The sequence below is a fragment of the Periplaneta americana genome, chromosome 5, assembly GCF_040183065.1.
Source record: "Periplaneta americana isolate PAMFEO1 chromosome 5, P.americana_PAMFEO1_priV1, whole genome shotgun sequence".
NCBI classification, from domain to species: Eukaryota; Metazoa; Arthropoda; class Insecta; order Blattodea; family Blattidae; genus Periplaneta; species Periplaneta americana.
The window spans coordinates 191,108,586-191,122,830 of NC_091121.1; the positions used below are offsets into that span (position 1 = coordinate 191,108,586).

Consider the following 14,245-nt stretch of genomic DNA (forward strand, 5'->3'; position numbering starts at 1 on the left):
ATTCTGGTTTTATTTGTAGAGATTTCCAAATTATAATTTTTTGCTATATTATATAGTGTGTAAATTGTCTTCAGAATTTGCTAAGATTATCTGATCATCTGCATAAAGTAATGTGTTAAGTGGGAAGCTGTCAATCATAAAATATGTGAGCAGTTCGTCTTCCCAATTTTTGGTAATGTTATTTATATAAATATTAAATAAGGTGGGCGACATAGGACAGCTTTGCTTTACTCCTTGATTTATTGTTCTAGCTTCCTTGCTTGAAGTGTCATTTACTTTTAATTTGATTTTTGTGTTTTTGTACATATTCTTGATTGTGTAAATTAAATGTTGAGGTATTGCCATTTCAACTAAAACGTCCCAAAGTTTTGTTCTGTTGACTGTATCGAATGCCTTATGGTAATCAATGAATGCCAAGTGCATTGTTATAGGGTATTAGATGAAGTAGGCAATTATTTACCAGTACCTATATTCAGTCATGGACAGCTTTACATCACACTATCCCGAGCAAAGTCTTGAAAGATTTGAAGGTTTAAATAGAACCAAAGGGCAGGCACACAGCAAATTTCATATGGAAAGAAGTTCTATAGGTTTGTGCAAACGAATGCTGCGGAGCAACACGGGTCCTGTAGTTCAGTATTTAAGAGTCAAAGCTTACTTGAATTTTATTTCAGTTTTATATTGTCTCTACTAATCAGATTTGCTTCCTTTTGCAGCAATTATTGGACAGCAACCTACGCTGAACATGCCTGCACTTCGTGAGGCACTGAGGAAAGAGGTAGGTTTAATTTAGTGTACTTCACAAACGAACAGGTTTGGTGTTCGCGTAGGCTTCCGCGGCTGGTGTACATGGTGTGTGGATAAGCTTCAGGGCTTCTACCGCGTTGTCTTGGTGTTGGTGGCTGACGTTTCGACCGCTGTGTTGTGGTCATCTTCAGAGCAGTTGTTGGATACATTCAGCAGATTCAGGCCACGCCATCGAATTCGACAATATCAAGATAATAGATAAAGAAGACAACTTATACAGAAGACTGGTTAAAGAAGCCTTCCACATCAAACAACATCCCAACAACATCAACAAGGACGAGGGGTTACAACTCAGCAACTCATGGGGAAGTCTATTCCAAGATCATACTTACGAATGAGAAGCCAGGTCTCCACATGTACGTGGCACCGCCCTTCATCCGGACATCGGGCACGGTATCAAGGTCACTCTTTCGGACCTTATGAGGGCCAGTATTTAATATGAATACTCCCCTTCATATAGACCTTAACCGGATTGGACAACGTAGGACCAATCAGATGCCTGAAGGAGAACCTACGACCTATACTTAGGAACGAGAAACCAGGTCTCCACATGTACGCGGCACCCCCCTTCATCCGGACATCGGGCACGGTATCAAGGTCACTCTTTCGGACCTTATGAGGGCCAGTATTTAATATGAATACTCCCCTTCATACAGACCTCAACCGGATTGGACAACGTAGGACCAATCAGATGCCAGAAGGAGAACCTACGACCTATCACCGTAAGTACTACCCCATCGAGACTACTATATATATATACGAGCTCGCAGACTATTTCCTTATCCAACAACTGCTCTGAAGATGACCACAACACAGCGGTCGAAACGTCAGCCACCAACACCAAGACAACACGGTAGAAGCCCTGAAGCTTATCCACACACCAAACAGGTTTGGTGTTTAAAGTGTGGGCCCTGACCAGAGCTTTATATTCTGTCATATAATACTTAGCTGATACTCAGTTGATGACTAGGTATTTATTGATCATAGCAAGTGCATGGAGAGTAGTTTAGACGATTGCCAGCAGAGATACAGTTTTCTAAAAACCGATTTACAGCTTGTTGATAGCTCCATAAATCTCCATCACTGAAATATTGAATTATCTGATGCTGTCTGAAGACATTTTTGTCCTGTTTTCTTATTGATAATGAAAGGTAGAAGTGTCTCGTCCAGTGAGGAAGGGAGAGTTTGAACTCTTTATGGCCCGGTTGCAGAAACGCAAATCAAATCAGTCCCTGATCGCCAGTCAGTTGATGTCTGATTTATTTGATTGTTCATTGCGTTGCACAAACTTGAATCTCCAATCAACTTGTCTCAATTTACTAAGTGCTGATTTGGGAAAGAAATACATTTGACAACAGCGCTATTTAGCAACCACAGCCAATTTGATGCTCTTTAAAAGTCGCGAAACGAATGCATCATGTAGGCGGCGACTAGGAAAAGAAGCGAATGTTCAAGTGAATGTTTTGCTGGTTTGTTGCTTTTTGTAGAAAGGAAACAGGCGGATTCTATTTGTATATAGACTACAACATAATGAAAAAAATGAAGCAAACAAAAAAAACGTGAGGGGGCTTCTGTTGTGGGATTTGCTAGGGGAGTCGACAAGAAATTGGAATATGCATAGCCTACATAACCCAGAATAATTCCATTTCCCATCTCTCTGTTTACAAATGGTGCTCGTAACCTACTCATTAAAAATATTGTGTTGTCATGTGTAGAACCCTGCCAACGGGCTACAACATTCCAGAATTTCAATGATGGTGTAGACTACATATTGCCTGTATGTTCACAGAAAAGAAACCTTTTCTATTTCGATAAAGTTCGGCATCATTTCAACCAGGTGATTGGATGGGGATGTGAGCAGTCTATACAACCAATATTAGACTACTCTTGGAAATCCTGACATGGCTGAAAATTCTCTCTGGATTTCAAATCGTTCCCTGTTTGAAGTTTGGGGATTTATGAGACCCTGCCATAACAAAGCAATTTCATACGTAACATTCCTAACTACTCGCCAAATAGTTGATTTGTGGACCCTAACAAGATAACCCAAGACCACCTGAAAAATTCCAACAGCATAAAATCTCAGCATTATTAGAACTTGGTTCATAGGAGAAAGTGGAAGGTTTCGATTTGTCTGTCTACATATATTTGTTTCAATTTTTTAAAGTAACAAAACACATGAATCCTTACTTAACCTAAATCTTTGCTCAAATTCTCTGTCATTATACATAAAGAAAATTCATGTCTATCACGGAAACGCCTTCTTCTTAATAATATTTTTTTTCATTCTAAAATTTCTTCATCAGAAGAATCCATTATGTCGAAAACAATATTGTTACGCTGTAACTATTTACTTTATAATTACAGTATTACTGCATTATAAACACAACAACATAAATAGCCTACTTGATCGATGATCAGTGACTTAACCAGCAAAAATCTGTTAATCAAATCTGATGGAAGACTGATCTCCGATCAAACACTGATTGTTCTTTCTGCAACAGAAATAGAACTGATGGCCAATCAAACCCTCCTTGATTGCCAATCATATTTTGATCGGTGTTTCTGCAACTGGGCCTATGTTTTGAAACAAATTTATTTTTTATGTTTCAGAACCCTCTTGCAACAGACGATCAGCTAGAGTCACATCTGAGCTTGGTCATAACACAGATATACGAGTATCTGAATAGTCAACAAAAACAAAATGAAATGGCTGCTCCAAACTATCAGGTCAGTAAAGAAATGCAGTTGAAACCGGTTATAGCGACTCTGAAAGGACCACCAGTTTATGTAGCCAATAGTCGTACAAAGCAGGGGTTTTTTTTGTTTTTGCTAAAAATTTCATATCTGTAAATTTTAGGCTGCACATTTACATGGCTACCGAACAGAATAGAGTTAAAATTAAAAAAAAAAGTAACAGAAATACAGTACGTACAGTATTTACAATACAGTATTTGTGGAGAGGAACTGAAAAGGATTTTTTTCTAATGTTTATATAGTACTTACAGCAATAATATGCCAGCAAAATATAAAAACCTGTAATAAGTGAGGAAAGAAGTAGCAACAATATAAATTGTTCAATAATGTATTACATACATGGTCTTGGCTAATGAATGAGACAAAATGTTGAGTATGTTTTAAACTTACTGTAAGTGCTGTATAGTATAATAGTCATGAATGACACATTCTTGTTCCAATTACTGTATTACAGAAATTACGTCATTAACAGTACAAAAATGAAAATATAGTACTCTATACATAAATTACACGAAGGCCTATACTTTCTCCTTTTTTTATTTTTAAAATGTAAAAATATGTAAAAATATGTATGTACCTTACACATTAGAAAATTCCAACACACATAATCACAAAACATCAATAACGAATACACTATTATTCCACTTCTGTACTTTAGAAAAAAATAACAAATTATTGGAATTTAATTTTTTGGTTTTCTACAATCACAGCAAAGACGGTCTACAATCTAACTGGACAAGAATTTGAAAATAAGCATTACATTGTTGTCAGTAATCCCCAAATATATAATAAATAAAAATCAACATTGGACATTATACGCGATAAATTTCTCCGAAAATGTGATAAAAATACGTCGTTTTTGTATGTAATAAGTGATGTCGTACTAAGCAATTTTTTAAAATACATTGTTTGTATAGGATTTAGATGGGAGCGTTATTTGCCTTATAGCCAATACACCGTTAAGAGTGATATCAACAGTAATCTCACGAGAGGTTTTGATTTTATCGATAAATCTGTGAGTGGAACACGAGCAGATTTATCTAGAGAAAATCAAAACTCGAGTGGGATTTAATTGACTATTACACAATTAGAAGAAAGTATATAAAGATTATAAGTAACAAAGTACTCCAATACAATAAAATATTAATTGACTTACGAAAATAAACCTGTCTTCAAATGTATTATTGCACCATTACGCTAGATGGCAGTTGTGCCAACTATGGAATCTTCATTGAACTCTGTAGACGGTTACTAGTCAAGAAAGCTTTGTTGATTCAGTTTCATTTTTATTAAGACAGTTGCATTCCACTTCATTTATCTGAATCCCAGTAATCAACGTCACTTGACAGATGATTTTCAATAAATCTTAATATTAAACAATCTCTGATACGTGACTATCCATAATATCATATAGCAGAAGCTATAACATAACCTAACTAACGACGATGACATAAAAAATAAACATGAATAATTTTAAAAGGAATAATTATTGAATGTACAATTTTCAAATTTGAATGTGGTTGGTGGTTCAATTGATGTTATATTGGACGTGTGCGTAATAGAAGTGGAACTCGTTGATTTAGGTCTACATGGTGTATTCAACTTATTTAGGATTTCCGAATGGTGCTCTTCATTTATTTGTAAATCGGATTTCAGAAGATGCATAGGTATGATCAGTGATTTTTATTAATTCTTGTTCTTGAATGCCATATTTGAAACTGCTGTGCATCGACTGGAGTGGTTTGTAATTTTGTATATATTTTTGACGTCCAGACCAGCGCAGTTTCAAATGTTGGCAAACAAAGAAACAAATGCTAGGGACGTGATAAAATTAAACAAATGCTAGGGACGCGATAAAATTGTGCGATAAGCAGCCATGATTGGTCGAAATACGTCCTTTCGTACCGTTTTATTGGTCAAAAGTAGTATGACGTAGTAAGAGTGTAATAGTCACTATAAACGGTTTTGACTATAATAAACTATGTAATTGTTGCACAATTCTTTTGTATTCTGAACTCTCGTGATTAACTGCAGTTCAGCAGCAGACGAAAATTATTAAATTTTATTAGTAGTATAACCACAGTTTAGTGTATACAGTCACGAAGCTTGAGTTGTGAGGGTGCTAGGAACAATAGACTGTGCCAGTACTATTTCGCATTGTCTGTAATGAGGCGATATTAGCGATCCTAGTGGTTAGCAACTATTTATGGATGCATATTTACTACGTATTGAGCTTCGTGACTGTATATAATAGACTGTGGTATAACAGTTGCAGGAAATAACCTCATTAGTAGGCTGAACATCTGTTTAATGTTCCTGTATTGTATCGCACTCATCAGATGAATCACACAGATCAGAGGAAAACAATCTTTACTATTATTGTTATGTAGCTGCTTTCACTATATTATATCACATACATTGGCTATTGGTAAATCTGTCTATGATTCTCGGAGGAGCAGCTCTTGCAATTGGTGCAATCATGGCCTTCTATAATAAATAATTTTAATTGTTGAACTGTTAATATTATGTTGTGAGTTGTCAATAAGCACTGGTAGTGAACGGATGCAAGTTGAGCGCGGCTCTGACGTTGCAAGTAGAGAGGCATTGCCCTCAGGAAATGTTACACAAGGAAATTCAACCCAAGAAAGTGAAAATGCATAGGAGTGTACAACAGGAAATATTAGCAGGGGCGAAAGAATTAGTAGATCGAAATATAGGAGATCTAAATAATGAAGAAAGAACAGATAATAATGAATCAAATGACAACAGACAGGAGATTGAAAGAGTTAAAATAAACATAGAGGGACACAGTGAGAAGATTGAAGTGTTGAGACAAGAAATAGAACAAATGAAGAGGAAAATTAAGCAATACGATATAACGATGGAAGAGTAATGGAACGGAGAAAAATTCTCTCCAGCGCTGGGATTTGAATCCGGGTTTTCAGCTCTACGTGCTGATGCTTTATCTACTAAGCCACACCGGATACCCATCCCGGCGTCGGACAGAATCGTCTCAGATTAAGTTCCAACTCTTGGGTTCCCTCTAGTATCTGCCCTCTGCACTACGTCATAGATGTCTATCAACGTAGGACTGAAGTCCACACATGTGCTGAGGTGCACTCGTTATGAGTGACTAGTTGGCTGGGATCTGACGGAATAAGCGCCGTCTTAAATCACGAAGTGATTTACGCATATCATATATATTATTTTAATGTACTGAAGTAAATATGATATTTCCATGCAGATATTCTGCATCATCATACGATGGAAGAGTAATGGAACGGAGAAAAATTCTCTCCGGCGCTGGGATTTGAACCTGGGCTTTCAGCTCTACGTGCTGATGCTTTATCCACTAAGCCACACCGGATACCCATCCCGGTGTCGGACAGAATCGTCTCAGATTAAGCTCCAACTCTTGGGTTTCCTCAAGTGGCCGCCCTCTGCACTACGTCATAGATGTCTATGAACCTAGGACCGAAGTCCACACATGTGCTGAGGTGCATTCGTTATGAGTGACTAGTTGGCCGGGATCTGACGGAATAAGCGCCGTCTTAAATCACGAAATGATTTACGCATATCATATATATTATTTTAATGTACCGAAATACATATGATATTTCCATGCAGATATTCTGCGTCATCCGTTCCATTACTCTTCCATCATATGATGATGCAGAATATCTGCATGGAAATATCATATGTACTTCAGTACATTAAAATAATATATATAATACGATATAAGTCAAAGAAAAAGGACATTGTTATTCTTCGGAGTAGAGGAAAAGGGACGTGAATTCGCAATAAAAATTGGGGAGACAGTACGCAGAGTATGCTACGATATCTTCAAACTGGAGGTAAGAGCAGAAGACATCGAGGAGACATATAGAATCGGATTAGGATGTAAAAGGGCTATTGTGATAAGATTTTCAAATATAGTAACCAAAGAAAAAAATATTAAGGAACTTACACAGAGTGCGAGGAACGGGAATGAGAGTTGAAAAAGACCTGAGCTACGAGATCAGATGTAATAGGAAGCTACTACTCCTTTTCATGGAGGCGGCAAGAGTGAATGGACACTTTGCAAAATTATATGAAGACAAATTAAAAATCAATGGGAAATTCTATAATGTAGAATTCTGTAAGGCAAATAAGGTCATCCAATATTTGGATTAAGTACAAAAAAATAAATAAATATTATGTTATGCCATGTTCAGTATTGCTCCAAAATGGAAGATGGAAGCTTATTTCGCTTGTAGAGAAAACTACGAAGAATTTCATAATTTGAGGAATTGATGAACAAGAAACAATTACAAATTCTTCTTGACTGTCACCCATGATTAATAGATCTAACCATAAAAAAATTGTATTTTTTCAATATCAATATCGTACGTCATATTATGTTTCAAACAACTGATGAATCCATTGAAGTGATGAGGTAGAGCTGTTACAGTGAACGCACTCCACTTAAAAATATCAGTTGCATGTGATTCATCCGAAGAGTGAGATATGATGCAGTGAATGCATACCGTAACTGTACAACTTAATGGCTGTCTCATCTACTAGGAAGTATTGATTTCTTTGTGTAATCATGTAAGCTGTGATTGAAACCATCTTCCATATTGTCGAAATATTTTACGTCTGCAGTTGATCTTACCCTCTTCTGTGATTAAATAGGAAGTATTTCTAATAAAATTACAAATTGAGCAGACTTGAATTCAATTCTTGGCAAGAACGTGCGAAATGTATTTCCTTTTCATACAAACTGTGATGTGTTCTTTGTCTTTGTCCTTTCTTGACTGAAAGGCCCTGTTAACTTATAAAATGCATATTCAGGTAGAAAATGATTGTAATAGATCAGGTGTGGAGGTTTTTTTTTATATCTAAATGCAGCTTAGAACTTGACTAGTGACCATTCTCTTAAAACATACAATTCGTACATGAACAAAGGTTTGAAATAACAGTAATAAGTAGAGATGAGAATTCCATGCAAACGCATGTTTTTATAGGAACAAAGCATATAGATCAAACTTAGTAGTTATCCATTTCATTGCTTTCCGGTTCCAAATATGTGTACTTTTTCCGTGCATGTTCGCATGTTTTGGTCTTTTTGGGGAAAAAACATGCATAATGCATATTTAAGCACTTTCTAGTTTAATCATGCATATAATATACATTTATTCAGTTTAATAGTAGCGTTACAAAAGCGGTATGTTGAAGTTTTCATGTTCGAGGAAAAGTTTGGAAAAGCGAAATGTAGTTGAGCTTTTTTAATTTCCGAGAATTGAAAGAAAACATACCGCTCGTGTATCGTACATTATTTTGTGCGAAGATCGTTTATTACATACCTGAAAGAGGAATTTCTAATTAGTTGCAATGAAATCTCCATCTTGGTTTCTGTTCAATGACTGCAAATTTGCAAAACAAAAATATCTATCTTCAACATTGTTGCTTTAAAATGTTTTCTGTGTTTACTATACTCCAGCAGGCCGTGATATACGTCTGTCTTTTTTTTCCCCCAGTCTATGATGAGTCTGGAATCTTGTTGATTTTTTCACGGCTTCCTTAATGTTACTTGCATCACGAATGCAGTAACTTTAGTGGAGTTATAGAGTTTACTTAATTTTTGCAAATATTTAAAAACAATAATTAACAGTGCAATTTAGGTGAAATTGCAGTGGTAAGTTTCCAATTTATAATTATTACTATATTGAACGTCTCTAAAAATAATATGTTAAAAGCCTAAAGCAGTAAAATCAATATGTCACTTAAGCGGTAAGAAGAGGGAAAGTTTTGTATGTTAGGTTGGGAATACTGAATGTGGAATTTTAGACTTTCCGCGGATTGTTTTGTGCGGAAACCAAGCAAATATGCACGATCTCGCACAAATGGATGTTTTAATGGTTTTGAGTGGACACCTCAGTTTCTCGGTTTTTATTTCCCTTATTTTTGCTTCAGGAATCAGGATTGAAGAATGAAAAGAACAAACTAAATAACAAAAAGGTTCATTCATGTTTGCACCCATAACTTCTTGCAATGTAGAGACGTCGTTCTCTGACTACAAAATCATGTTGGCTGACAAGCGCAGGAACCTCACAGAAACCACTTTAGAAATGTTGTTACAGTAGAACCCCGATTATCCATCACCCTATTAACAGATTGTTGGATTATCCGTCTGTCATTTTCTCTTTTTTTGTTGCACAAAAAATATTGAGTACTGCACAATACATTAGTACGTATTTTTTTTTATAGAGAGTGATATTACAAGTCTTTGCTCTTACACATTATGATCTACTGTTTGAGTGACCTGTTTAATTTCTCTGCAAAACATCTTCCAAAAGTGCCAAAAGAATACAATATGTTGTGCTAAGTATCGAAGAGAAGTGCATATAATTGAGTGGTTTTGGAAAAGAGGAACTGTGATTCATGTCACATCAGAATACGACATTGGAGTTACAATTTGTAATGAATGAATGTCAATGACGGGTTTCTAAGGGTTAAGGAAACTTCCTATGATGGATTTCTATGGAAAGATAGGAAAACTATAGGTCTCGTGTTATAGATTTAAGTAATATATACACTTTATCCTTGTTTTTTATTAAATCTCGCACATGGGTCGATTTCTAAAACGAGGTCTAGACCACGACCATGGCTTTAAACCGCGTTTGGATTTATAATACGAGGTCTTTTTCATTTTTCTGAGCCGTGGCTCAAAACCATGGTCTGAAGCAGAGACCACGGCTGGGGTAGGTTTAAAACCGCGGTTTCATGTATACAAGATGGAGGAAGTAGATCAGCTGGATGATTATCAAATGAAAATTTGTCTCTACGAATATTAAATCTCCGGATTAGAGTGATGGGAGACAGGAATAATCCTTTGTAACTATATAACGACGATAATTTCTGGCGAATATTTCGATTTTCGAAGGAATCAACGCAAAATTTAGCAAGAATGCTAAATAATAATCTGCAATGAAATGCAAGAGGCGCCAGGTTGACCATTTTTTCACAACTTCTTGTTTCTTTGAAGGAAGTAAGATATAATACTTTATATTAATTATACCTTTATTGCCTATAAGACGATATAACTTAATTCTTAGTCTTTACAGTGGTTTTGGTCATTTTATTTAATACTCGAAATTGATGTAGGCCTATAAGAATATGAAGCAAACTCGATTTTGTCTTCTCATTTTAAGTTTTATGCTACTGGGGCTTTGCACGTAGTAAGTATAGTAAGTATAAGTGACTATATATAGAACTACACTACATTTTAGTTTCAATTGAAATTTTAATCCAGTTAATAATTAGGTTATTAATTCCTTAGAACCGGGTTTTAGGTAGTTAATGTTGGTAGTAGTTATGAACAAATGATAAACTACAACATGAACGCTCGATTTGTGCTAATTATTTGGGCAGTATCATTCTGGTACCTAAAAATCTGTTTACTATTAAATATTAAGTAATGCTAGTATTTTAAATAACATATATTCTGTAAATTAGTAAATATAACAATACCTTAGCTGAGAACAAAAGAATGTGACTTACTTCAATTCAATAAAAATATTAATCCCGATGTTCATTTATTTCTAATATCGACTGTTTACAAGAATAAAAATCGATTCTTAGCTATGTTGCCATATATAAAACCTCGGTTTCTTTTCAAGCTGCGTCTCGACTTCGTTTTAGAAATCGCATAAGGAATCAGACCTCGATCGCAGTTTAAAAGCCGAGGTTTGGAACCACGATTTCGTCCGTGTTTTAGAAATCGACCCATAGTGTTCTGTCACTGCTAACCCAGCATTTTCCAATCTTTCCTATTTTCTGATTTCCTCATAGTCTCCGCATATGATCCATATATCTTAATGCCGTCTATTATTTGATATATTCTTCTGCCCTGAAATCTTCTCCCGTTCACCATTCCTTCCAGTGAATCCTCCAGTAGGCAGTTTCTTCTCAATCAGTGACCCATCCAATTCCTTTTTCTCTTCCTGATCAGTTTCAGCATTATTCTTTCTTCACCCACTCTTTCCAACAGAGCTATTAAACTTCTGATCCACTACCTAATGTGTTAAAACACATGACCACGGAGAAAATTACGAAACTGTATTATGCAACACTTAATTTATGAAAGTCTTCTATGGTACGGATTATCCGATTTTTTTCATTAACCGTTCAGCCCACTCCCTTCATTACCTCGGATAATAGAGGTTCTACTGTAGTTGTTAAATGTGTAAATAGAAAAATGAAGTGAAATAAGAAATTTTTAAGAAAATGAAAGTGCATATTTTAATGTATTTTTTGCTTGATCGTGCATGTTTCATAGTTCGATAGTGCATGAATGCATGCATATTTTGGGATTTTATAGTGCATGAAATTCTCGTCTCTAGTAATAAGTAATAAATATATTTTTCTAAAAAAATCTTTATAATGAGTACCCCATTCATTTAAGTTAACAGGGCCTTTAAATAGAGGCTGTATGCCATGCTGGTTATAAGGCAGTATTGCTGCTTTTCACTGTCTAGAGTTTATTTAAGAATTCTGTATAAAGTATGAATGATTAGAAAAAAGGAAGAGAAGAAAGGGATAGTGGTGCTAATGCTAATGATGGTGAGGGTGATTATGGTGACTGGTTGTATAACCTGTAGTATTGAAAATCTTATTATGCAGTACACTTCAGCACAGCTACAAGCGTTGCAACAGTACAGATTGCAGCAAGAACAGATGTTACGTGTACAACAGGAGAAATTCAGACAGCAGCAAGAAGCCATGAGAGCTGCAGCAGCGAACAATGTTGCCAATTACCCCAATATGCAGAATTTGACATTCCAGCAGTACCTTCAGGTAAAATAAACCATTGATAATAGTAATAATGAAGGTATGTCCGTATAGGCCAGTTTCTATCTGATGCTTTTCCAATTCACTGCGGGCTAAAGCAGGGAGATGCATTGTCACCTCTACTTTTTAACTTCGCTCTAGAATATGCCATTAGGAAAGTTCAGGATAACAGGCAGGTTTGAAATTGAACGGGTTACATCAGCTTCTTGTCTATGCGGATGACATGAATATGTTAGGAGAAAATCCACAAACGATTAGGGAAAACACGGAAATTCTACTTTAAGCAAGTAAAGTGATAGGGTTGGAAATAAATCCTGAAAAGACTAAGTATATGATTATGTCTCGTGACCAGAATATTGTACGAAATGGAAATATAAAAATTGGAGATTTATCCTTCAAAGAGGTGGAAAAATTCAAATATCTTGGAGCAACAGTAACAAATATAAATGACACTCGGGAGGAAATTAAACGCAGAATAAATATGGGAAATGCGTGTTATTATTAGGTTGAGAAGCTTTTGTCATCTAGTCTGCTGTCAAAAAATCTAAAAGTTAGAATTTATAAAACAGTTATATTACCGGTTGTTCTGTATGGTTGTGAAACTTGGACTCTCATTTTGAGAGAGGAACAGAGATTAAGGGTGTTTGAGAATAAGGTTCTTAGGAAAATATTTGGGGCTAAGAGGGATGAAGTTACAGGAGAATGGAGAAAGTTACACAACGCAGAGCTGCACGCATTGTATTCTTCACCTGACATAATTAGGAACATTAAATCCAGACGTTTGAGATGGGCAGGGCATGTAGCACGTATGGGCGAATACAGAAATGCATATAGAGTGTTAGTTGGGAGGCCGAGACGTAGATGGAAAGATAATATTAAAATGGATTTGAGGGAGGTGGGATATGATGATAGAGACTGGATTAATCTTGCTCAGGATAGGGATCAATGGCGGGCTTATGTGAGGGTGGCAATGAACCTCCGGGTTCCTTAAAAGCCAATAAGTAAGTAAGTAATAATGAAGGTATAATTGTATTCAGACTGCTAATAACATATTCAATGCAGGAATAGTAAGACAGTAATACAGTGGTGCCAACACTGGCCCGAGCTCACCCAATAATTGAGGGGTTTGGAGGGAAAAACCAGGCACCACCAATTTTTTTCATTTTTGAGCTATTTATGTACAGAGGAAGAAAAAAATACGCTCTGTCGTTTGGTCGAAGAACCAGGTAGTTCCAAGAATTACATTCACAGTTATAATGCATTTTGCACCTGCCTCTTCTCTACATGCTTACCGTTTGGTGGTAAGTTTTTCTTCATTATCTCGAAAAGTACTGAATTGGAACAGCATGGTTTTTCCCCCAAACCTCTCAATTTGTCATTTTACTTAATTTTAATTTAGTCCACACCTGTGGAATAACGGCTAGCGCGTCTGGCCGCGAAACCAGGTGGCCCGGGTTCGATTCCCGGTCGGGGCAAGTTACATGGTTGAGGTTTTTTTTCCAGGGTTTTCCCTCAACCCAATATGAGCAAATGCTGGGTAACTTTCGTTGCTGGACCCCGGACTCATTTTACCGGCATTTTCACCTTCATCTCATTCAGATGCTAAATAACCTAAGCTGTTGATAAAGCGTCGTAAAATAACCTACTACTCAATTTACGAAACTTACCACCTGCCTAAAATGACAAAGTATGCTGTATAAAAATATAATAATTTTAAATAATAAAAGAAGAACATAAACATGAATTTAGAGTAAATACTACCAGTGGTGTAGGCAGAAGTTTTTCGAGGGGATTATTAAAATTGTTTATAATTTACATTATCAGTATTTTAAATATTGTGTATTATTAT

At 36.0% G+C, this 14,245-nt stretch overlaps 1 protein-coding gene across 5 annotated transcripts in view; it reads left to right on the top strand.

Moving 5' to 3' along the window:
• The window catches only part of LOC138700358 (transcriptional regulator ATRX-like), a 172,004-nt gene that overhangs the window by 136,397 nt on the left and 21,362 nt on the right, over window positions 1–14,245 (top strand). For all 5 annotated transcript variants that reach the window (XM_069826933.1, XM_069826932.1, XM_069826934.1 and 2 more), the window contains 3 exons: window positions 717–778; window positions 3,421–3,537; window positions 12,229–12,402. In XM_069826933.1, the coding sequence (XP_069683034.1) occupies window positions 717–778; window positions 3,421–3,537; window positions 12,229–12,402 (353 nt within the window). The remainder of the gene's footprint in view (window positions 1–716; window positions 779–3,420; window positions 3,538–12,228; window positions 12,403–14,245) is intronic.